Source organism: Colobus angolensis, unplaced genomic scaffold, assembly GCF_000951035.1.
Source record: "Colobus angolensis palliatus isolate OR3802 unplaced genomic scaffold, Cang.pa_1.0 Scaffold54, whole genome shotgun sequence".
Lineage (NCBI taxonomy): Eukaryota > Metazoa > Chordata > Mammalia > Primates > Cercopithecidae > Colobus > Colobus angolensis.
The window spans coordinates 1,853,012-1,878,895 of NW_012118932.1; the positions used below are offsets into that span (position 1 = coordinate 1,853,012).

At 37.6% G+C, this 25,884-nt stretch overlaps 1 protein-coding gene across 8 annotated transcripts in view; it reads right to left on the reverse strand.

Moving 5' to 3' along the window:
* The window catches only part of DLG1 (discs, large homolog 1 (Drosophila)), a 291,014-nt gene that overhangs the window by 46,729 nt on the left and 218,401 nt on the right, over positions 1-25,884 (reverse strand). For all 8 annotated transcript variants that reach the window (XM_011961193.1, XM_011961195.1, XM_011961194.1 and 5 more), the window contains 3 exons: positions 25,142-25,244; positions 7,448-7,562; positions 2,141-2,317 (listed from right to left, as the gene is read on the reverse strand). In XM_011961193.1, coding sequence (XP_011816583.1) covers positions 2,141-2,317; positions 7,448-7,562; positions 25,142-25,244 — 395 coding nt within the window. The remainder of the gene's footprint in view (positions 1-2,140; positions 2,318-7,447; positions 7,563-25,141; positions 25,245-25,884) is intronic.

The following is a 25,884-nucleotide window of genomic DNA, read 5'->3' on the forward strand; positions in this document are numbered from 1 at the left end:
AAAAAAAAAAAAAAAAAGAACTTCTAGACAATGATTTGGATTAAGCAGATCTCATAAATAAGCTATCTTGGAGGAGTTCTGAAATGACATTTTAATCCTCTCCCCACAAAAGTAGAGACATTCAACAGCACATCACAGGCCTTGGAAGGGGTCCTCTACGCTGGGACCACCCTTTGCAAAGAGGGCCTGTACTTAACTACTTTTGCTATATGCTGAGTATGCACCCATGAATCACTAGAACCAATCAATTGCGCTGGGTGCAGTGGCTCACACCTGTCATCCCAAAGCTGTGGGAGGCTAGGGTGAGAAAATCGCTTGAGGCCAGGAGTTTAACACTTGCCTGGGCAACATAGCTAGAACCCATCTCCACAAAAAAACAAAAACAAAAAGCTAAGCTGAGTGCAGTGATCTGCGCCTGTAGTCCCAGCTACTAGCTGAGGTGGGCGACAGCTTGAGCCTAGGAGTCTGAGGTTTAGTGAGCTATGATCACGTCACTGCACTCAGCCTGGGTGACAGAGCAAGACCCTGTCTCTTAACAAAATCACTCAATCTACCTACCTACCTATATATAATCATTAAAAGCAAAGAGAAAAGACCAGTGTACTGCACCAATACATGTAATTTAAGCAAGGAAAAAGAAAAGTGAAGCGTATTACCAGATATTTCCAAAAATTTTGGCATGAAGGAAGAAATTCATGACACCAAAAACACAAAATTTAGGTCCTCTTAGCTATCTACATCAACCACGACACTTTCAGTTCTCTCTTCACTGGTATAGCTAAATGGCACATTGACTTAATATATACTTATTTTGTTTTCAGCAACTAGTAGCTTTAGATAAATTTCTACTTGGCAGCAAGCATCACTTGCTTTTTTTTTTTTTTTTTTTTAGTCGGAGTCTTGCTCTGTTGCCCAGGCTGGAGTGCAATGGTGCGATTTTGGCTCACTGCAACCTCTGCCTCCTGGGTTCAAGCAATTCTCCTACCTCAGCCTCCCAAGTAGCTGGGACTACAGGTGCCCGCCACCACACCAAGCTAATTTTTGTATTTTTAGTAGAGACAGGGTTTCACCGTATTGGCCAGGCTGGTCTCTTGGCCAAGCTCGTCTTGAACTCCTGACCTTGTGATCCACCCACCTCAGCCTCCCAAAGTGTTGGGATTACAGGTGTGAGCCATTGTGCTTGGCCCGTATTTTCTAGTTATGTCAGTGGTTACAAATCCATTTGAATAAAATTAAATGGCTGTGAAACACAATATAAAAAACAGCATAAAATCATTTTAGTAAAAGAAATTTATTTTTTCAGTTGTTCTGGTGATTATTTTTAATTGTGTGTGTGTATGTGTGTGTATATATATATATATACAGAGTCTCGCTCTGTCTCCCAGGCTGGAGTACAGTGGTGCAATCTCAGGTCACTGCAACCTTGGCCTCCCAAGTTCAAGCAATTCTCCTGCCTAAGCCTCCTGAGTAGCTGGGACTACAGGCATGTGCCTCCATGCCCAGGTAATTTTTGTATTTTTAGTAGAGACAGGGTTTTACCACGTTGGTGAGGCTCATCTTGACTCCTGACCTCAACTGATCTACCTGCCTCAGCCTCCCAAAGTGCTGGGATTACAGGCATGAGCCACTGCCCCTAGCCTAACTGTATATATTTAAGTTGCACAACTTAATGATTTTATGGTGTATACACACACACACACACAAACACTGTGAAATAATCACTACAGTCAACCTACTTAACACATCCATTACCTCACCTGGTTATCTTTTTTTTGGGTGGTGACAACACCCAGGACCGACCCTGTTAAGCAAATTTCAAGTACAGTACTATTACCTATAGTCGCCATGCTTACATATTAGAGGTCCAGAACTCACTCATTTTGTATCACGGAAACTTTGTATCTCCTCATTTCCCCATCCTCCTAATCCCTGGTAGCCACCATTCTTCTCTGTATGACTTCGACTACTTTAGATTTCACATAAAAATGTGATCACACAATTTTTGTCTTTCTGTGTCTGGCTTTTTTCAATGAGCATAATGCACTCCAGGACTATCCATGTTGTCAAAAATTAAAAGAAATTTAAAAGAACATCAATTATTTACGTTGCCCCACATTCAAGCGGTAAGAAACAGACATACCTGCGTTTGCTGGGAATCACTCCAACCTCATCACTCTCCCCATCTGGTGTGACCTGCCTGGCTTGCCACCATTCATCATCAGACGCATTAATAACATGGAGGATATCTCCAAATTTGAAGTTCAATCCCTGACTGGGAAGGCCACTGTCTTTAGTCTTGTCATAATCAAAAAGGGCTCTAGAGTCAGAAGAAAAAAAGTCCATAATTACTTGTTATAACGATATTAATCAACATATCATGGGGTTCTGAAAGTATATTTAATTTGGATAAATAAATATATCATAGCAGGCCAAATGACACCCCGTTCAGTTCTGCACTACATATAAGACGAGACAAAAAAGAAACAGCAAAATCAACTTGCTACGAAAATACTGTATTGTATTATCTGTGTCTTTCAATATCACAAGAAAAATTCTAAAAACGCTCTTGGCTTGTAATCCAATGGCAAGCTATACTGAATTCTAAAATAAAGACCAATCCAGAGAGTTTGAAATTAATAAACAAAAATTATTAAGATACATTCTTCTCTTTACTTTCATTAGATACATGTAGGAAAACAAATTCCCTGATAAATTAGATTTATTAGTTGTGGACTGTAAGACTAGATCAACATAGTGATTATTCTGCCAGTTAATTACTCCTTCCATTTGTTCACAATACTAGAGTTGATAGGGTTTTCAGAGTCAGTAACAATGATGAACATTAATTATAGATGACTTCATCAGCTGCCAAATATTTTGGAAAAGGTAATAATTTAATACGGTAATTGCAAAGTTAAAAATATTTTAAAATTTGACAAAAAGAAAACATTGTGTCCTACCACTTGATTATGTACAACATTTAGATAAATCAAATTTTTAAGTCCAAATAAGCTCTCTCAAGAGTGTAAGAAAGAAAGGATCACAGCAATTACATTTATAATATAATTTATTCATTCTTTTGTTCTAATTTGGCAACTGGAAATTAGGATGAAAATCATAATCTTTTTCACACTACCCAACATTTAAGAACCTATCTCTTCAAGTAAAACTCAAGAGGGATGGAATTACTTGACAGCTAAATAAATAAACTAGTAGTTAATGGTTTTTCAAATGAGTTCTTTCAAGTCTTTTCGTGGGGCTAAAGGTGTTAGGGAAGCAGAGGGAATCGTAAGTAGGAAGGCTCACTTAACCACACTTTCAAACACAGAGAAGATAAGGGGACAAATAAGCATAATATAAAATAGAAAATAAAGTGCCTTAAGAGGTAGTACAAATGTCAAGACATTCAGAAAAGGAAAATATTAACTTCCTACATTATTATAAAAATTCACCTTTTGAATCACAAAATCCAACTGTATTATTGAACAACAAAGGAAAAAAATCACCCACAATCTCTACTTATGTTAGCAGTTTAACATTCTCTTTTAATATATTTGATTCATAAAAAAAGAAGCCCATGGAATACATGTGAGTTATTAATCATAAGAGTGCAATGAACATCTGTTCACCTACTATCCAAGCTAAGACTACACACGAAACCTTCATCAGTAATTCACATTCACCTGCACATATTCCCCCTGTCCTGATTCCCCTGGAGCAAGAGTTCCCCACTATTAGATTTAACTATCATTCTTCATATGTTTGTTTCTTTGACTCACTCTTTTTTGGTTGGTTTGATCATATAACACGTGAGTGACTAAACAACATAATGTATGTTTTGCTTGTTTCAGAGCTTCATAAAGAGGTTACCGTACGTAGTTTTTTGTAGCCTTTTTTTTGGCTTTTGAAATTAAAAATACATTGACTAAAAAACCCCACAAGACTCAGGTGTGGTGGTGTGTGCCTGCAGTCCCAGCTACTTGTGACGTTAAGGTGTGAGGATCCCTTAAGCCCAGGAGTCCAAGACAAGCTTGGCCAACAGAGCAAGACCCCATCTCAAAAAGAACCACAAGGCTTCTGATTAACTATAGCAGACTGCGTCTATTTCTTCTCCATCCTGACTCATTAAAATGACAATAAGAAAAATACAAAACAGAGACGAAAACAGGGAAAGAGAGATTTTAACACATTTTTGGATGATGCTAATTAAATTTAGCAGAATGAAAGAAGCTATAAATGGAGTGTCAGCAGAGAGGGTTATAGAAACAAGTTTTATTCCACAAGAATCCTGGAGATGGTCATAAATTAGAAGTGTACAGTAGTACCAAGGTAGGCAGGGATAAGTTACTGTACTAAAAACAGAAGGTAGAAACACTGTATGTAGCACTTAGACCACCCCCACCAAAGTTCCTTTTCCCATTCCCCAAACCCACAGAAGACTACAGGTTTAGTCTCCAGAGAAATTGAATTTGAGGAGCTGTATACTCTGAAACTTGGTGGAGAAGGGGAAGATGGCTGGACTGACATGGATGAAAATGAAATTCTAGCAACTTGGTTTATACTATTGGCAGGAGACAGGGATTCTTCTCTAGAGATATTTAATTATACCAAAGAACAGAATGACATGGGACAGCAGAGGAAATGTAAGAGCCAATTTATTCCTCCCTTTACCCCACTGTCTTCTAGTTAAATCCATTATTTTCATTTCTCTATTCATAAGAATGGAAAACAATGAAAGGAACACTGGCTATTTAAAGAATGCCTTATATAAAACACTAAAGAAAAAACCCCTAAGAAAATAGGATAGCTAGAAATAAGGAATACAGAGAAAGCAAAGAATACAAAAAGCAGAAGAAAATCTCAGACACATGAGATTATGTCCACGAAAGAAATGGAAGATGAATGAGGTCCTGGAAAATAAAACAGGATATCATTCCCTCCCCCAACATTCCAAATTCTCTATTGGGGAGAAGGCAAAATAAGGTCATTTCGGACATGCTAAGACTCAAAAGGTACCTCCCACACATCTTTTCGCAGGAATTTACTGGAGGATGTGCTCTAGGAAGATTAATTGAGAAAGAAGAAAACGTGGCATCTAGGAAACATGTGACATGGTAGACAGTCAAAGGGAACAGAATAATGGCAGTGGGAAGTCCCAGCTGAGAGCTATACAGCAAGTTTACAGAGGAACTAGTCTAGACTGGAGCATAAAGATGGGAAAAACCTGAACTATCAGACCGTATGTGTGACTAGGTTTTCGTAATGTGAAAAGCTCTACAGTGGTTACTGGAAGATACAGAAAGATAGTTAGTAGTAAGTATATGAAAAATTGATCAAATAAAATGCAAGACAATTATTAAGCCGAGGAAAAACGAAGGGGTGCACAAGAAAGGAGGCAGCTCATAGGGTTCCACTTGACTGAGTCATGACAGCTATTACATAGTCACATGACTCTAAATGCTATTAGTTTCATTAACAGAGATAGCTATGTTTGGGTGATGGTGATGAGACTGAATGAGTGGTTTGGTACTACAGAGAAAAGTTCTCATCTACCATGGTTTTAAGACTAATATACAAAACTGGTAAAATAGAAGATAGCAGTATATGCATGTTATTTAGAAATACAGAGGTGAAGGCTTCATATTTAGAAGTAAGGAGGTGAAGGAAGTTTGCTAGGAAAATGGAGGATGCTTGTTCCTGGAGAATGAAACTAGGGGCTGGTGCAAGTGACAATTATTTTTCATTATAAGTCTTTTGATAATATATGATTTTAAAAAACAGAAGCTGGGTACAGTGGCCCACGCCTGTAATCCCAGCACTTTGGGAGGCCAAGGTGGGTGAGGCCCTTGAGGTCAGGAGTTCGAGACCAGCCTGGCCAACATGGTGAAATCCCATCTCTACTAAAAACACAAAAATTAGCCGGGTATGGTGGCACGTGCCTACAGTCCCAGCTACTTGGGGGGCTGAGGCAGGAGGATCGCTTGAACCCAGGAGGTTGAGGCTACAGTGAGCTGAGATCGTGCCACTGCACTCCAGCCTGGGTGACAAAGTGAGACCCTGTCTTAGAAAAGAAAGAAAGAAAAGAGAGCATTACTTCTCTAAAAATAATAAAAAGTGAAGATGACTCACTAAATTTACTGAAAATAAATATAACCTATTATATCGTGATTTTTATGCCTTTGTAAATATTTAATCAAGTACAAACAAAAGGCAACACCTATTAATTATACTAAAATTAGGAAATGTAGATAAGCAAAAAAAAAAAAAAAGAAAATGTAAAAAAGAGAGTAGAAAAATCCATGTTCTTCCATTTTCGATGTATCTGTATATATAATATACTTTTAATAAATTTGGAACACAAGAGTTTAATGAGTATTGTTAGAATTGGCGAAGGGAGAAAAAAATCTGATGATTTAAGATTCCCACATCATTGGTAGGGTTATAAGTAGCAAAGAACTTACAGCAAAAGACAAAAGGAATAGAAAGAAGAAAATGAGAAAAGTTTCCTTTCATGATATATCAGAGTAAGATTATGTGAAGACAGTAAGTCATATCATATGTAAACAAGCATAGAGAACTTGTTTGTGTGTATAGATATACATGTGTACAGGATACATGTTTATATATGTAACATCTCTCTCTCACCAGAAGGATAAATGAAACATATTAGGAATAGGTCTCCCAGCCGAATCCGGAGGACTGAGATGATCATTTATAAAGAATGGTTCAGATTACTTACAGTGCTAATGTTACAACAACGTATCATAAAGTCATCAGTTAAAGTTCTACCAGAAGTATACAGAATACAAATAAATTCGGATTTCTGTTTTAAGTCTTATAAGCCAACGAAATGGAAAAAAAAAAAACCCAGTTTATATACTAATATCACCTATTTATTAGACCTATGTTGCCATTTAACCTTTATATTATAGGAAAGTAACATATTTGCCTTCTCCCAAGTGTTTAAAAAAAAATGCACGTAGAAATTTTCCGAATATGCATTATTTACTGAGGCTATTCATTTTAAATTATAATTTACATATGCTTCCTTTGCTACTACGGAAATTGCCAAGGTAATTAAATGTTACTTGAATGGAAAATATATTAGAAAAGGATATAGGTTAAATCTAAGTGTTAGATATGATATTATCGACCTTGTAGCCACTACTAACACATCAATCTGAAAACAATTTCTGGTCCACAGAATTTTTTCCTTTATCATATCATTATTACTCAAGGATAACATAACTTTCATTAAAAAAATTATTAATTCAACAATATTCCAATTCTTGAAAGACACACTGTCAGAGAATCAATAATAAAAAACAACACTGATTTGTAATATATTTTCTTATGGTAAAACTAAGTAAGTTATAGTGAAAAATACAAAACAATTTACATTCATAACTAATTAAGAGTTGCCACAATTAGAAGTAAAAAAATTTACCTGACATAGAGGGATCGCTTCTGGCTAGTTCGAAGAGAACCTGACCCTGAACTAATACTACTATTCATCATCTGCTCCCGTAAATCATGTATTTTAGCTTCAAAACGACTGTATTCTGATGGAAGAAAAAGAGAAATAAATTGATATATTTTCAAAAAATAAGTTATTTGAAGATAACATGTTAAATATGTAAACTGTCCTATAACTGATTAAATGTGGTTAGAACCTTAAAATAGTAATATGTATAAGATTTTGCCCAACACACAAATTTCAAAAAAAAATTATTAATAACCTAAATGTACCATAAATTAGAATTGGCTGAGTTATAATTTTTCTACATGCTCTTTTAAAGTTTATAACACGTTTAGTCAATTATACGACAATTTCCACGCAGCAGACAGCAGTAATCTTATTACTATTGAATTTAAGTGTAAATTTTAAAAATCAGGATTTATTCTAATTTTTATATTAAGGAAGAAACCGATAATAATAATTAATATACTAGATGCTTTGATTATTGACTTTTTCCCCTTGAGACGATCAGTTCATTTTACATACTTCAATATGGAACTTGTGCAGGGTCAACACTAAAGGGAAAAATATGCCTTAAACAAGTGATAAAATTTATTTTAACTCATTTTATAATTTATAAATTGTCAAAATTCAAAAGACACAAAAGCAATCTGAAGTAACATTCATGAATATTTTTATTTAAAATATTTTTATACCAAAATATGATTTTGAAAATGAACTATTTAAAGCAACATATTAAAAACTACTAAATCTATTAATAACAAAAGTTTAAGCACTTTTTCAAAAATATTGCAGTTACATGGTTATAAACACATATCTTTTTTCCCCCTCTATCTATAACAAACAAATTGCAGACAACTAGGTCATTTCCAATCTGACTTTCAAGCCTGTCTTACAGCAAACAACTTCTCTGGGAGTTTGTATAGGTTAAGATGACAGAGTAAGAGTAAGCACGTTTATCGTTGAGTTCTTCTTCCTTTCACCATCATCGTCAACTTTGTTTTATGGATAATAAGCTCAATTGAAGCAATAATTCATCAAAAATCTTAGAAACATTTAAAGTTCCACATTAATATCTAACGAAATATTTTACTATCCTTTCAAAATTATAATAAAACACTTAAAATGAAAACATAAATAGCCTTAATAGAATGTATCCATCATAATTAAATAATTATCAATCCATGTAAGTTGTCTTTAGTACGTGTAGACACAGCTAAACCACAGATTGATGAATGGAGATAATAAAAATATATCATGAGTTTATACTGGTTTTTCTAATGAAAAATTAGGACCACTGGGTTTATACTTAATCTGTTTTAGCGTTGTATCTGCTTTCTTGGATATAAGTAATTCTGGTTCTCAAGATAGTAGAGATAGCAGAACAAAAGTACCGGCATAATGACTTACTTGTTTTACCCAATATTACATTTACAACAGTGAATTACAACACCAACACTACTACCATGATATGATTACCGTAAACAGTTAACTATTTCCTGTAGCTTTTAATCCTTAGGCTATAGCTAGAGATGCATGGTTGAATTATTGTTTTCTTTTTTTATTTTCAGAGACAGGGTCCTGCTCTGTTGCCCAGGCTGGACTGCAGTGGTACAATCACAGTTCACTGCAGCCTTGAGCTCCTGGGCTCAAGCAATCCTGCCTCAGCCTTCCGAGTGACTGAGACCGTAGTGTGCACCAACATGCTTGGCTAAGTTTTTAAAAATTATTTTTGGTAGAGATGGCATCTTGCTATGCTGTCCAGGCTGCTCTTGAACTCCTGGCCTCAAACAATCCTCTCACTTTGGCCTCTCACAGCTCTGCGATCACAGGTGTGAGCCTCTGTACCTGCCCAATCACCATTTCAAAATTACTTGGAATAGTTCCTCCCTGAGTATTACTGTTGCCAAGTGGATACACATTTAGATCCATTTGTACTTTATTTTCAACTTCAATTTGCCTTTTAAAATTTTCATTGATAAGTAGGTAAAACAACTCCGCAGTCAAATCTATAAAACACAGGTATTTACAAGTCCAGCTTCTATCCCTTTTTCTCATCCTATTCTGTCCTGATCTTTATATGTACACATGTAAACAATATAAAGATACACACAAACATGCAAATACATTTACATTTATTCCATATTTTCATATCTGTATATATGTGTGTATATATACACACAAACATACATTTCTTTTTTTCCTTTTTCAGAGGGAGTCTCGCTCTGTCTCCAAGCTGGAGTGCAGTGGCGCAATCTCGGCTCACTGCAACCTCCGCCTCCCGGGTTCAGGCGATTCTTCTGCCTCAGCCTCCGGAGAAGCTGGGACTATAGACACACGTCACCACGCCCAGCTAATTTTTGTATTTTTAGTAGAGACGGGGTTTCAATATGTCGGCCAGGATGGTCTCGAACTCCTGACCTCATGATCCGCCTGGCTTGGCCTCCCAAAGTGGTGGGATTACCCACTGCGCCCAGCCAACATTTCTCTTCTTTCTTCAACAGTAGAATACACATTTCTCTGCTTTGCGTTTTTCACTTAATAGTACGTATATCCAGGGCCGGGCGCGGTGGCTCAAGCCTGTAATCCCAGCACTTTGGGAGGCCGAGACGGGCGGATCACGAGGTCAGGAGATCGAGACCATCCTGGCTAATATGGTGAAACCCCGTTTCTACTAAAAAAAATACAAAAAACTAGCCAGGCGAGGTGGCAGGCGCCTGTAGTCTCAGCTACTCGGGAGGCTGAGGCAGGAGAATGGCGTAAACCCAGGAGGCGGAGCTTGCAGTGAGCTGAGATCTGGCTACTGCACTCCAGCCTGGGCGACAGAGACAGACTTCGTCCCAGGAAAAAAAGAAAAAAAAGTAAGTATATCCAGAAGATAACTGCACAATATATAAAGATGTCATCCATGCTTTTTCTTTCTTTTTTTTTTTTTTTTACAGCTATATGCAGTCCTTTGTTTTTAACCTTTACTTCTTTGCTGTACGTATAACTCTTATATACTTCACAGGGTTAAATTCTGCTTTATTAGCAAGCCTGAAAATTGTCTGTTTTCATGAATTAACTTTTGATGTGACTGAAACTGTTTGTTCTCAGTTCTATTCTTATCATCCTGTCTTATTTACTCAAGCTTTTAACAAAAATAAACCAGTAGCAGACTGTATTTTCCAAAGATGCCCGCATCCCATGCTCTTGTACACTGTGACCTTGCCATTGCCCCATCGAGAGGCGGAATCTAATTCCCCTCTCCTGGAATCTGGGCTAGTGCTTTGGGTCATTTGTATAACAAAAAACGTGAAAGTAATCCTGTGTGACTTTCAAGGTCACATCAGAAGAGGCCATGAAGCTTTTGCCTGGTTTTTGCTTGTTCAGTGGAAGCCAGGTACCACGTAACAAGACTGTTCTAAAACCCCCATACTGCAGAGGTCACATGATGGTACTCCGAGCCCAAACCTCCAGCCAGTACCATCAACGCATACAACAAGGGGAGCAAAGCCAAACTGGGCCCTCCGAAGCAGCTCATTCGCCACCCAAGTCCCACTAAGTGACCTCAGTTGATGCCAGAAGGAAAACAAGAACCATCCAGCCAGAACCTGCCTGAATTCCTAACCTACAAAATCTATTAAAAGGCTGTTTTAATCTATTAAGCTTGGGGTAGTATCTTATGAAGCAACAGTAACCGAAGCACAGTCTCACTATATGGTTTGTTCTTTTAAGTGTGTGTGTAAAAATTCAGACTCACTTGTCCTTTTGTTCTAATGGCAAACTTTGGTTTGGCTTTTGTCTTTTGGTCTCCTCCTACAAGCAATCTTCCCAGATCTGATTGCAAATACTATACTTTTATATCCAGTTAAATACTTTAAAGCAATTAGGAAGCTTATTCTGTTTTCATATTATCCGCAAATTCTGCCCCCATTTTGTAATAACTGTACCTTATCAAAATTGTCAGAGCATATAGCTTTTTCATATTATACACCCTCTTCCTTATAATCACCTTCATTAATGCTAACACCAGTCCTTATGTCAGTATCCCTCCTCCTATCATTTTGGATGTCTGAAGGTTGTTCTCTCTCCCCAGGAAGTGTTTATACGAACACTGTAACTCTAATTATTTGTTGATACATTTGATTCCAGTCTTTATATGTGAAAGTCTGTTTGATTCAGCTTCTTTCTTTATTGAGTATATTCACTCCATTAGTCTTCTATAAACTGAGAACAACAGAATTTTCTTTCTTTTTTTGATGGGGGAGGGAAGTGGAATTCCACATTTTTTTTTCCTTTAAATTCTAATCATTTCATTATGGCATTTTGATAAGTAGTTTGAAATAACTTTTTTAATTTTAGAAAAGATTTCTTGCTTATGCATTTTCTAGCATTGTTTTGGATTTCTTCCTAGGAGACTCCCATTACAAGCATGTTGAATATTCTTTGCCTACCTTCTGTATCTGTCACTTTCAATTCTTTTCTTTCTTTCTTCTTACTAATATTTTTTTAAAGACTAAAGCAATCACAAACTGTTTTTCCTGAACCATTTGATAGCAATTTGCCTTCTTGATGTCTCATCACCCATGAATACTTCAGTGTGTATTTCCTACAGATATTTTCCTATATAACTACAAAACCATCAAAATCAAAGTTAACATTAATACATTACTACCATCTAATGCTCAGAACCCTATGAAGAGCCACCAATAATGTTCTTTATAGCAAAAGGATCCAATTCAAAATCATTTGTTGCATTTAGGTGTTGTATCTTTTTAGACTCTGAGTCACAGCAGTTTCTCAGCGTTTCCTTGACTTTGTGATCTTAACACTGTTGGAGATTACAAGTCAATTGTTTTGTCGAATATCTCTCAATTTGGGTTTGCCTGAAGTTTCCACACAATTAGATTGAGGTTACCCAACTTTGGCAGGAATATCACAGATGTTATGTTCTACCCGACATACCTGTATCAGGTGGTACACCATTTTGATTTGTCCCATTACCAATAACTTTATCACTTGATTAAAGCTGTGTCTGTCAGGTTTCTCTACTGTAAAGTTACTTTTCCCTTTTGCAAATAAATTACTGAAACTGTGTACAATTCTCCATTCTCATCAAACTTTCAATTAATTCATTTATTTATATGAGTAAAAACTCATTATTTCCTACTTTATTCAGTGAGTTACAATATGCCATTAGGACCACGAAATGAATGCTGAGATTGTTCCTGATGTGGCCAGTGAGGGTCCCTTGAAGTTAGATTCTGTGTCCATTTGACATGTCTCCAATATTCCTTGAGTCTTGTTTTCTGGCAAAGGATATTACAGAACAATCTAGCATTTCCTTTGCCTGACTTCTGGGGAACCTGCCATTTGTCAAAAAAGCCTTAGTAATTTCAGTGGGGAACAATGTTTTGCAAGGCAAGATCTGGGTGCCAGGTGCTCACTGCTATTGGGGTGGCACTAGGCTCCGGCCCTCTCAGTGGGCAGAGCCAGGGAAAATTACATACACACAGATACATACTCACTGATATAGATAATTATGTTTACATCTGTATCAATGGAAAACCACCCCTTCAAACCAATTTCTTCAATTCTAATGCAGTATTACAGGATTCATATTTGAGTTTTCTTCCTTTCCATATTTGTAACTCTCTTCTCCACAGTGAAAATTATGAATAACAATAACCCAATATATTAATTTGGTCAATCTCAATTTGAACAACCATCTACTTCCCTGACTGGGCTCTGAGCATTCCGTATGTGCTTTCCTCACCAGCCCTCGGGCACTCACTCCTGAACCAAGGCACTACCCTGCACAGAAGCCATCGTCGTGGATAAGTCCAATGAGCCACCAAAGCTCTCCTAAGCCTCTCCAGACTGAGGTATGGATTAAACCATTTTTCTCTGCTCTACCTAATGGCTTTAGGACTAAACTGATCAAATCGTAGAAAGAGAAGGTCTATTTTTGCTTTAAAAATTTTTCTTCTTTTTCACCTTCTTGGTTTAAGGAAAGATGTCTCTTATAGTTAAATTTGGTTTTTAAAATCATGTCTTTATTTCTACTAATTTTCTGAGTTCTATCAACTATTGATGTTGCTCTTCCACATATTCCATCATTTTTCTTTAACTTGTTTTGAAATATTAATTTTAGTTGACACTAGCGTCATAAACTGTCTTTCTGGTACAGCTTTACTGTCTGTGGAGATACTACACTAATCCTTATTTTCATTTTCAAATAGGCTTCCATGGGATTCGATTGTTGCTCATTTTTATATGAAATTAGTTTTCCCCAACTTTTACAGAGGAGTTATGAGTCAAGACAGGTTTTCTCACTTCACAGCTCTAGAACTCTCCATTTTGTTTCTTTCAAGTGTTTAAAGACATGATCTCAGACACTGTGAGAGGGCCTGAAACTTTACCCACCCCCATTAATCTGAACCTTCTATTTCCTTTGGCTCTATTATTCCTATCCTGTTCAATTTGGATTTTATTCCCAGCAGTTCTTCCTTAGTGTGGGGCTTTAAACGGAAAGGGAGCTACAGCTGGTTAACTGTGTCGTAGGGCCTAGACTGCTCGTGGCCCCTTCATACATCTTACTGGAGATTCTTTGCACTCAACATGCAGATTGTACAAAAACTCTTACAGTTCACTTGGTGTTCTCAAATTTACCTACTGCATTTTGTCGTGAGTACTGGTTAACACTGGGCTTTTCCTATTACATCCCCTTACACAGATGCTGATATCAGATAGTTTTGCAGCTGTTAATACCTTGTTTACATCAGCTTATATTTGGGGTTCACAGGATATCTTTCATCTTTTTGCATAGTTTTATTGTAGATTTTTAACAACTTTCCTAATTTTTTTGAGGGAGAGGAGGAGTTCTGGGCGATTCAGCTTTAAATCTACCTCTTTTTGTATTTTCTTTCTTTTTTTGAGAGGGAGTCTCGGTCTGTTGTCCAGGCTGGAGTGCAGTAGCACGATCTCGGCTCACCGCAATCTTCCCCTCCGGGGTTCAAGCTACTCTCCTGCCTCAGCCTCCTGAGGAGCTGGGATTACAAGCGTGTCCCACCACACCCGGCTAGTTTTTGTGTTTTTAGTAGAGACGGGGGTTTCCCCATGTTGACCAGGCTGGTCTTGAACTCCTGACCTTTTGAGTCGCCCACCTTGGCCTCCCAAAGTACTGGGATTTATAGGTGTGAGCCACTGCGTCCAGCCCTCTTTTTGTATTTTCTATTAGTCCCACTGGTTTATGTTTCTATTATTTTACTTCCTAGAAAACAACTAGGAAGTGATGACTTTTCAATATTTATTACCTTTGTTTTTAATTTTACTATGTTAAATGTAACTTATTTATACTTCTGTATAATTTTATTTTTAATAAAGGCTATGTTTGAGTTTGGAAAATTTCTGAAAATTTAACTGGCTCTCCCAAGCCAGTACGCTGTCACGCCTGAAACAAGAGAGACTTCTGTGCTTCCTTAGCCCTGAGTTCCCAGTTTCCCTTCAGGTTTTGCTTGCTAATTCCTTACCACCTTAAAAGCTCTGCGATGCGTTTTAAATAAGATGCATATCACGTCTCATGCAGCGCTATCAGCTTTAGCAATTTCGCTGATCTGATTAACAGAAGTCCTAGTGATTTAAAATAGTCTACATTTTAGAGATTTAAAAGCTTTCTGTAAAAAGAACACATTACTTTTTACAGTGACACAGAAAATATCCTTTCTTAATGAGTAACTAAGCTACTACAAAGCAGTTAACATAGTCTCAGATATTAAAAATTTAAGACACCGAAGAGCTAAGTCCCTGATAATTTCTTAAATTTGTGACTTATTTCTTTCACTGTATTCAGATCTTCATATTTACAGTTTTTGCTTAGTCTTCCCACCCACCCCCACCTTGCTTTGTTGCTCAGGCTGGAGTAGAGTGGTGCAATTTTGGCTCACTACAGCTTCTGCCTCTTGGGTTCAAGAGATTTTTGTGCCTCAGCCTCCTCAGTAGCTGAAATTACAGGTGTGTACCACCATGTCTGTTTAATTTTTTTGTTAGTAGAGACAGAGTTTCATCAAGTGCTGGGATTATAGGCGTGACCCATTGCGCCTGGCCAAATCTTTGCCTTACTCTTAACAATTCCTCACAGCCACCTTTCTATATGTTCAAAACATACTTCAGCATTTTAAAGTTACTTTTCCTTTAAACCTTCTATTTCATTTACCTAGTTAAGATTCTAACCTTTTCCTTTTGTTTCAATCAATTGATACTTTTAGTCCTATCAATCTCCACAATTTACCCATTCTGTGTATATTTTCTTAAACAGTCCCACCCATATATATTTTTTCTTTATTCGTTTTTTTTTTTTTTTTTTTAAGGTTTTTTTGGAGACAGGGTCTTGCTCTGTCATCCAGGCAGGAGTGTAGTGGCACGATCATGGTTCATAGTAGCTTTGACCTCCTGGGCTCAAGTAATCTTCCTACCTTAGCCTCTCAAGTAGCTGAGCCTCAGGCGTCACCACCATGCCCGGCTCATTTTAAAAACTATCTGCAGCAACAGGGTGTCCTATGTTACCCAGGGGATCCTGAACTCTTAAGCTCAAGTGATCCTCTTGTCTCAGCCTCCCAAAGTGCGAACCACCACACCTATTTTCTTAAGTTTCTATTTTGACGGAAGAGTTTCATCCCTTTTTTAAGTCATTTACATTCTTCTCCTAGAAATTACATCAAAATTCAGCAAAGCTATAATTTTACATAAGAGATTTTCTCCATTCAACATCTTAAAAATTCCTGTATCAAACCGTTATTTCTTGTCATGAAATGTATTAGGAAGTATCTGAACTGCTGGCTACAAGTTAGTATGTGTGCGCTTATACAAGGAGAGATATTTAAAAGCTGATTTTTTCATTTGATCTCCCCTTTCAAATTTTAACCTTTGTTTTCACCACCACACTAGAAGTAAAAAGGTGGAGGAAAGTGAAGAAGGGGTATGGGGGAAACTGGACTTCCCTCAATCTCTTAACGTGCAATCCCTATAAAGAAAAACATTCATTTATAACTATAATAAAATAGATTAAACACAGACATTAAACCCAAGAGAAACAACTCTCAAGAGGATGGATACTACAAATTGGCCTAGAGAAGAAAAAGGAAAACTATTTTTAAGAAGGCCAGTTAGTTGTTTTCAGTACAACAGCTCTCTGGTATACTCGGAGGATTAGTTCTAGAACCCCATGTATACCCAAACCCATGCATATTCAAGTCTAACAGGAGGCCTTGTGGAATCCGACAGGCATATGGTATTTTTCTATCCCAGTTTGGTTGAACAGCACCTGCATAAATAGACACTCACAGTTCAAACCTGTGTTGTTCAAGGGTCAACTGTAGCACAGGTGTGTAGAAAAATATAGCAAGGAAAGTGGGAAAGCAGGAGACTGAAGGGTCAACTTAGCACAGGTGTGTAGAAAAACACAGCAAGGAAAGTGGGAAAGCAGGAGACTGAAAAAAAATTTAAGGATGTATCTTCTATGAAAATCGTAAGAAATGACAAATGCCTGCAAATAAATGCCACTAGTCCACTGCAATCTCCCACGATTATCTCCACCTCTTCTCCCTTTGGTTGGTATAAGAAGTAAAAATGAAAAGAAAGTCAGGACACTGGGTGTTAGAAATCTACCTCTGTAACTCAAGATTTCAATCAAAGCTCCTGAAGCGCAGAAAAGTTAAGTGACTATGGCCTAACCTTTCTAGACTTCAGTCACTTGTAAAATAGGGATTTGAACACCAAACAGTTTTTTTCTTATGAAAATAAACTACATCACAAATATAAGACCTAACCTAGGGGAAAGAGAAAGTAAGTTTAACTTATATATTGAGTTTAACGCTTTCTGCTTTATTTCTTTTATGGTATTATTACAATGTAATTAATGATTTCTGAACAAAAGATTGAGATATAAGCTCTGAAAGTTGGCCTAATACTCTTGAGAAACAATAAGATTAAATATTTGAGGTTAGAGACTCCAAGAGTTTAGTTGTAGTTGAAAGAGTGAGAACAGAGTTGCCACAAAGATTATTTTAAGCTGAAGATACCTGAGATTCAACAGATGCAGAAAAAAAGCCTTCCTGGAGTTTCTCTAAACTGACCAAAAGGTGCAGCTTCTGAGAAATGATGTTCCCATAAATACCCTCTCTGAGGAGTCTGATGGCCCCGAAGAATGGAAAGACCCCTCATACCAGTTCAGACAAACGTTACCACAAATTTTATCCCCATCTCTTCTCCTAAAAACTTGTCTTTCCTAAAGAAATGTATGTGCTTTTCCAATAAAAGCTGTTTCTCCCTCCTTCCTTTTCCCCACTAGATTAGGTATACAAGTTTTTAACTTTATCCACAAGCTAGCTACAGCATTTCTTTTGTTGCCTCTTGCATCCATATACAAGAAACTTTTTTTTCATGTTAATCTGTTTTTTTCTGTCAGTTTAATTCGCAGGCCCCGTTACTGAACATACAAGGGTGGAGAAAAAGGTTTTTCTTCCCTTAAAAGGGGCTAGAAGAAATCTTAACCATTTAACAGCTGTGTTACCAGCAAATTACTTAGTCTCTTTATGGCGTAGCTTATTCAACTGTAACGTAAAATGGGGATAACAGTGCTTACTTACAGGATTATCTTGGGAATTAAGAGTTAATAAACATAACATCGTTCGTACCATGCATGGCATACAGTTTTGCTATTATATTCTATCACAAGAGATTCTTTTTTTTTTTTTGAGACAGAGTCTCACTCTGTCACCCAGGCTGGAGTGCAGTGGCGCGATCTCGGCTCACTGCAAGCTCCGCCTCCCGGGTTCACGCCATTCTCCCACCTCAGCCTCCCGTGTAGCTGGGACTACAGGCGCCCGCCAGTATGCCTGGCTAATTTTGCTTTTCTATTTTTAGTAGAGACGGGGTTTCACCGTGTTAGCCAGGATGGTCTCAATCTCCTGACCTCGTGATCCGCCCGCCTCTGCCTCCCAAAGTGCTGGGATTACAGGCGTGAGCCACTGTGCCAGGCCAAGAGATTCTTAAACTATAGACTAGGAAGTATTTGATAAAATTTTATACCTTTGGGATATGGAGTCCAAAACAATTATAGTATTATATTTCCAGTTCCCATGTTTCTTTATTTTTATTTTTATTTTGAGACGGGGTCTCACTCTGTCGCCCAGGCTCGAGAGTACAGTGGTGAGATCATAGCAATCCTCTTGCCTTGCCTGGGACTATGGGTTTGCACTACCACGCATGGCTAATTAAAAAAACTTTAAAAAGGCCGGGCGCGGTGGCTCAAGCCTGTAATCCCAGCACTTTGGGAGGCCGAGACGGGCGGATCACGAGGTCAGGAGGTCGAGACCATCCTGGCGAACATGGTGAAACCCCGTCTCTACTAAAAATACAAAAAACTAGCCGGGCGAGGTGGCGGGCGCCTGTAGTCCCAGCTACTCCGGAGGCTGAGGCAGGAGAATGGCGTGAACCCGGGAGGCGGAGCTTGCAGTGAGTTGAGATCCGGCCACTGCACTCCAGCCTGGGCGACAGAGCCAGACTCCGTCTCAAAAAAAAAAAAAAATAAATAAATAAATAAATAAAAAACTTTAAAAAAAGTTTTAGTAGAGACGAGATCTTGCTATGTTGCCCAGGCTGGTCTCGAACTCCTGGGCTCAAGTAATCCTCCCACCTAGGCCTCCCAAATTGCTGGGATTAGAGGCATGAGCCACCACGTCCAGCTAATTTCTGATAACGATTCTACAAAAAGATTAACAGTAAAGGCCGCCCCCCCAAAGTGAATTACTCCTTGCCTTTGGAATTAATAAAACTGACAGGAGTTAGAAGATAATGTTCCTTCATATGTCTTGTAGAGATTATTTTTCCTCATAATTAGAATCCAAGTCAAGAAAGTTCAAAGTATACAAGCTCAAAAACCCATGATAGTACTTTTTTGGAAGACTAATAAGGCAAGCCATAGATCCTAAAAGATAAAAAACTTAATTCTACCAAAAGTTTACCTTTATCTCTTTGTCTGTCTGTCTGTAAGATTATCAATAAGGTAGAGAATCCCAAGCCTTTAGGAAAGATACTAACTGCAAGATGATGATTATCAGAGTGTGAGGTGACTCCTTTTGTACTTCTTAAAATAGCCAGCACACTGAGAAAGAAAATTTGACTCTTCAGCTTCTATCTTCGGCCCTCATAGTAGTTATGCTTTGATAATCTAAAATATGTTTTTTTCTTTAAAATGTGCTGTACAACAAAAATACATGTTAAAAATATATAATTAATATTAAAACAAAATATGAAGCCATAGTATCACGGATTAATAAGCAGACATAGGTAAGCAGCAATACAGCAAGGAGGACAGGTAAATTTTTAAAGTACCCAAAACACACTTTAAAATTTTAACTCTCCTATCTTTGGTCGTCTGTTATTCTTCACCTATGATGTCATTTTTTCTCTCTGCCCATCTAAATCCTATCCATTCTTTAAGTTCCCAGTTACGCCCCAATCCCACTCTATGGTATCTTTCATCAGCCAGGCAATATAATCTCCCTTTTAAATTTCTAAGGCAATGCCTGTCTTCTGTGCTCTGCTGGCACTTACTTTGCCTTCATTAGGCAAAAGTACCATAGCCGTGGTAAAAGAATACAGCATACATCACTTCACCAGACTCATCAAGATATTCTCAGTGAAAACTATCTAGACTTTGAAGGCAACAGATCTGGGTATGAATCTTAGCTATTGCTAACTTTGTTATCTAAGTCTACTTCATCCTCTGTAAATAGGGATATTGCCACATATTTTATGAGGATACAGCAAGCCTTAAATAATAGACACCTAAATAAACATATAACTATAAACTGTGTAACTGTTATAAAGTAAAAAGATCAGTGCTATGAGAAGGAACTAGCTGATACCCTGTGGCTCTGTCCCCACGCAAATTTCATCTTGAACTGCAGTTCCCATAATCCCCACATGTGGTGGGAGGGTCATGGTGGGAAGTAATTCAATCATGAGGGTGGTTCCCCCCATGCTATTCTTGTGACAGTAAGTTCTCATGAGATCTGATGGTTTGATAGCAGCTTCCCACTTCACTTGGCTCCTACTCTTCTCTCTCCTGCTGCCTTGTGAAGAAGGACATGTTTGCTTTCCGTTCTGCCATGGTTATAAGTTTCTTGAGGTCTCTCCAGCCCTTTGAAACTGTGAGTCAATTAAACCTCTTTCCTTTATAAATTACCCAGTCTCGGGTACATCCTTATAGAAGCATGAGAATGGGACAGATAAACTAGCCGTCAAAAGAACAGGGGAAAAATATTCTAAGAAAGAAGAGAATGAGGAAATAATCTGGTACAGCCAAGGGTCTGAAAAAAGGGCTCTATGGTTAGAGAGCTTAAGGAGCAAAGGAAAGAGTGGAAGGCATGAAGTAAAATCATATGTGCTGTGCTGTGTACAATTACAAAGAAACTTGCAGGCCTATTAAAGGATTTGGGTTTTATTAAGAGTAAAATGGATACTGTTTTAAATGGGGAATAATTCAACCCAATTTTTGTATTTAAAATGATCATTTTGGCTGAGGAATAGGGAATGTATTGGAGAAAATTAAGAAAGAAGTGAGGAGACATGTTAGAGGATTTTACAATAATTCAGGTAAGGGATGATGGTGGCTCTGGCTAGGCTAGTGGCTGTGACTGAGAGGTTGTGAATGGGGAGGGAGTCAAGTATGATTCCTGAGCTTCTGGTTTAAGCACGAAAGGAAGTGCCATTTATTGAGCTAGTAAAAAAAGTTAAATTTCATAAACGTTAAATTTGAAACACATTGAGAAATACAGCTAAAGAAATCAAATAGGACACGTAAGTGTGGTGTTCAGGAGATGTCTGGAAATAAGACACACATGAGAGTAATCAACATAAGAGTAACCCTTGAAACACAGATGTATCTACTAAATAGTTGCTATTTAAATAATCAAAGAATGCAAATTCTCCTTGATACAAAAATGGCTTCATCTATACTAGAATAGGTGAAAGTACTGAATACAACTAAATAAAAAGAGTACCATCTAGAAAGGCTCATACAAAAGAAAAGTGCAGAAATCACAAAAAGAAGCAAAAAAGAAAGAATAAAGAAGGAAAGACCAAACAATACAAGCACAGTAAAAGATAGTGAGAGGGAAACTCTTAGGCCCATTCAATAACTAACCTAGGATAAGAGTAGCCCATCCTTGCTAACTATCAGTGGAAAGTGTATCTAGTGCATATAGGGGTAAATTAAACTTAAGAGCCACTAACTATAAAAATGGTAAAAATTAATGATTTTTTTTTTTTTTTGGACAAGGTCTCCCTCTGCTGCCCAGGCTGGACTGCAGTGGCACGAACACGGCTTACTGCAGCCCCAACCTCCTGGGCTCAAGTGATCCTCCGGCATCAGCTTCCTGTGTAGCTGCGACCACATTCATGTGCCACCATGCCTGGATAATTTTTGATTTTTTTGTAGAGATGGGGTCTCACTTTGTTGTCCAGGCTGGTGTTGAAGTCCTAAACTCAAGCAGTTCTCCTGCCTCAGCCTCCCAAAGTGCTGGGATTACAAGTGAATTAACTATTTTTGTTCTGTCCTATGCTCACTAAGCATTGGAGTAGTTTTTCCTATCAACCAATTTTCCCTCCTGTATCATGACTTGGTATTTTTGCCTGGGCCCGAAAAAATTCTTTCTTAATAAACATTAACAAGAATGTCTGAGTTTTGGCCATTCGGAGTCAATTTTCCCTATATTACACTGTACCCTTTTAATACAAAGATTGATTTCTTTTTATTTCAAGAAAGTTTTCTTGAAGGCATTGAATTATAATTTAAGACATTTATTCTCTTCCTTAAAATTATTCTTCAGAAAGTCTAATTATGTATATATTGTAAAAATAATTACCTTCCATTGCTAACATTTTCTTTTAATCTTTTCGGATTTTCTCTGTTTCATTTTGTCTACTTTTTCTATTGTATCTTCTATGTCTCCTGGTTTTCTGGAGTGACTCTGTGTTTGTGGTCTAATTTCATTAACTTGGTTGCTTTCTTGTCTCCTGGGTTCTGCCAGCTCAAAGTTAATTTCTTTTGGTTATTGAGTCATCTTTTCCTATAGTTCTCACATTTCTACTTTGTGGTCTTCTTTCAAAGTGAATGCATAAATCGCAAAACATTAAGGTTAAATTTTAATCTGATTTGTGTTAATGTTTTTGTGTTGTACCTGCGTGTAGCTAATCTGTTACTAAGCTTTGATGCTTTTCCCCACCTCTTCTTATTATCTTTGTATGAATGTGAGGCTACTTTTAAATTACTTATTACTGGGGCTAGGGGTGGTGGCTTACACCTGCAATCCCAGCACTTTGGGAGGCCGAGGCAGGCGGATCACCTAAGGCTCAGAAGACCAGTGTGGCCAACATGGCAAAACCCCGTTGCTATTAAAAATACAAAAATAAGCCGGGCGTGGTGGCAGATGCCTGTAATCCCACCTACAAGGGAGGTGGAGGTTGCAGTGAGCTGAGATTGTACCACTATACTCCAGCCTGGGCGAGAGAGTGAAACTCCGTCTCAAAAAAAAAAAAAGTACTTACTACTTTGCTACTTTGCTAGATTTTGCTGGAGTAGCTATTCCAGAGTCTAGGGGCACAGGAAAGATGGAGGCACAGGACATTTTTAGAGGTTTTAAAACCCAAATACTGTCACATTATCTGATCCTACAGAGGCAGGCTGCTTTATCCAAATATGGGTCCTCTGCTCTTCTAAACCAAGCCACATCACGAGTGGCTTCTGCTCCAGCCTGCTCACCCCACTTCCCAGGAGGCCTGCAATAAAAAAGGCTCATGTTTTTATACCTCAAAAACGAGCCCCTCACCTTTAAGAGGTGCAATTTTATACCATATCCTAAAGTTTTGACACTACGAAGCATTCTTAACATTCCATATTTTAACTCTTCCCCTCTTTCCTTGTGGCTTCGGCAAGATCTCAGCTGCTTAAGCAGTCTTTACCTCTACTCGGTTGTCCAGGTATTACACCTACCTTCTTAGTTTTAGTAAATATGAAATGAAGTTGTGTGGGTAGAAGCATGTGTGTATGTTTTGTTTTTCTTACTGCTTTTGTGTGTTCTGTGTGTTTTGAGGTCAGGGAGCAGATATTAAGTTACCCGTAACCACACCTAAAAAGTCTGTATTCCTTACATAAATGAGAGGCTGTCTATAACACTAAGGAACGAGTGACTGTAACTTGGCTTCCATATAGTGTACCTACGGGGTGGAATGTGTTGGCCAGAAGATAAAAGTACATGGGTCCCACTGGCAGATTTGTTTCTCATAAAAACTAATGAATTGACCTTCTGACTTCATATGTTAGTCCCTATTGTTTGGTTAATGTGAATTGATATCCAGAATTTACTCCCAACTGAACAAATTTTCCCTTGTTTAGACAGAACCTCCTATACTTAAAGAAAGACCAAGTAATGCTCAACATGCTACTTTGATCAGCTAAAAAACATACATTAAAAAAAGAAATTCTGTTTTCAAAAAATAATAATACATGTAATTAGTTGATAAATTATGGAATTATTCATTTAGCTCTTTTACTCACATCATTTTTTCCTTCTTCATCATGTTGTTTACGAGCATCAACAAATACGCTATGTATTCTTTTGGGTATTTAAGCTTTTTAAATTCCACTGAGGTTTTACTGGGGATGTGGTTATGTTGATATACACTAGAGTCTTACATATGTGTAATATGGCATGACCTCAAATTTTCCATTACCACCTTCTTCCCCTAGGAACTTAGTAAGGTCACATCCATGATACTTTACCATCTAGACACACATTATACCCCAAACTTGGCATTCTTCTCTTTATTTTAAATAGCAGTAACAGCTATTAGAAGCATGTCTTAAATCTTGATATTAATAATTATAACCTAATTCAAAAACTAGAAAAAATCTGGGTGACTTGATTTTTTTGGGCATTATTAATATCTTTGCTTACGGTTTTTATTATTTTTTCAGATCAATAAAGTAGTAAAAGGAACATTAAAAGATAGGTCTTTAGTTACAGAACAGATTTAAAAAAATAAACACTTAAGTTAACCCACATGATGGGGTTATGTGGGTTAAGCTTGCAGATGCCAGCTCCCACATCATTAAAAAATACTTTTAGCAGGGCGCAGTGGCTCACGCCTGTAATCGCAGCACTTTGGGAGGCCGAGGTGGGCGGATCACCTGAGGTCAGGAGTTTGAGACCAGCCTGACCAACATGGAGAAACCCCGTCTCTACTAAAAATACAAAAAAATAGCTGGATGTGGTAGTGCATGCCTGTAATCCCAGCTACTTGGGAGGCTGAGGCAGGAGAATCACTTGAACATGGGAGGTGGAGGTTGCGATGAGCTGAGATCACGCCATTGTACTCCAGCCTGGGCAACAAGAGTGGAACCCCATCTCAAAAAACAAAAAACCCAAAAAACCAAAAAAACAAACAGCTTTTGATTTCAAAACTAGGTTCAGACTAAACAAATACTAGATTAGCAAATCAGAAAAAAAAAAAAAACCCCACAAAAAAGGAAGCTTGGAAGTTAAACATTATTAAATAGGAAGATTTTTAAAAACTAAAATAAGCAATAACCACAGACAGTAAGAATGTTATTACCTTCAGGTCGATATTGTGCAACAATTGTAACAGCTTGGCCAGCATTTTTCAATGCAGCTGCTGCCTGCTCATGACTAGCGGCTCTGAGGTCAACACTGTTCACCTGTAAATCAAACCAAATCTTAATTTGGGAGAAAAGAATCACTTTGATTAGAAATCACAATAGTCTATTCTTTGAGTAAGCATGTATTAAAAAATTAGTTGCAATAACTTGACCACTAAAATGTTTCTTGTTCTGATTGACTAAAAATATATTGTGTACTAAAACAAAATATTATCATTCAAAGCTATTTTATTTACTAAAACCACTTTGCTTACTGTCAAGTGAGTAAAACTGAAACATTTTCCCCCAGAAGGCTGAGTATCAATCCACTGAGAAATGCACCTTAATTTGAAAACCTGAAAAATCAAGTGGCATCATTTTGCACACTTTATTTTACTAGGAACTCAAGCAATGGGAGCAAAAGTCATTTTGCTTGTAGCATCCATTTACCTCCTGCCACATTCTCATGCCTACTGCTCAACTCAGTTCCAATTATTTTTCTTCCTGTAGAAACTTTATTCCATTCTTTTGGTATAACAGGAAAGCTATTATTTAGAAATATTAAAATAGCTCAGATTTCAAGGACTGGTTTAATTAGAATAAATCTTAATTAAATGAACCAGGAGTCAGTTTTTGAATAAAGAGCCCTTCCTTAGGTGAAATAATTATCCAATTCTACCAGTAGGTGCAATCCTACTCC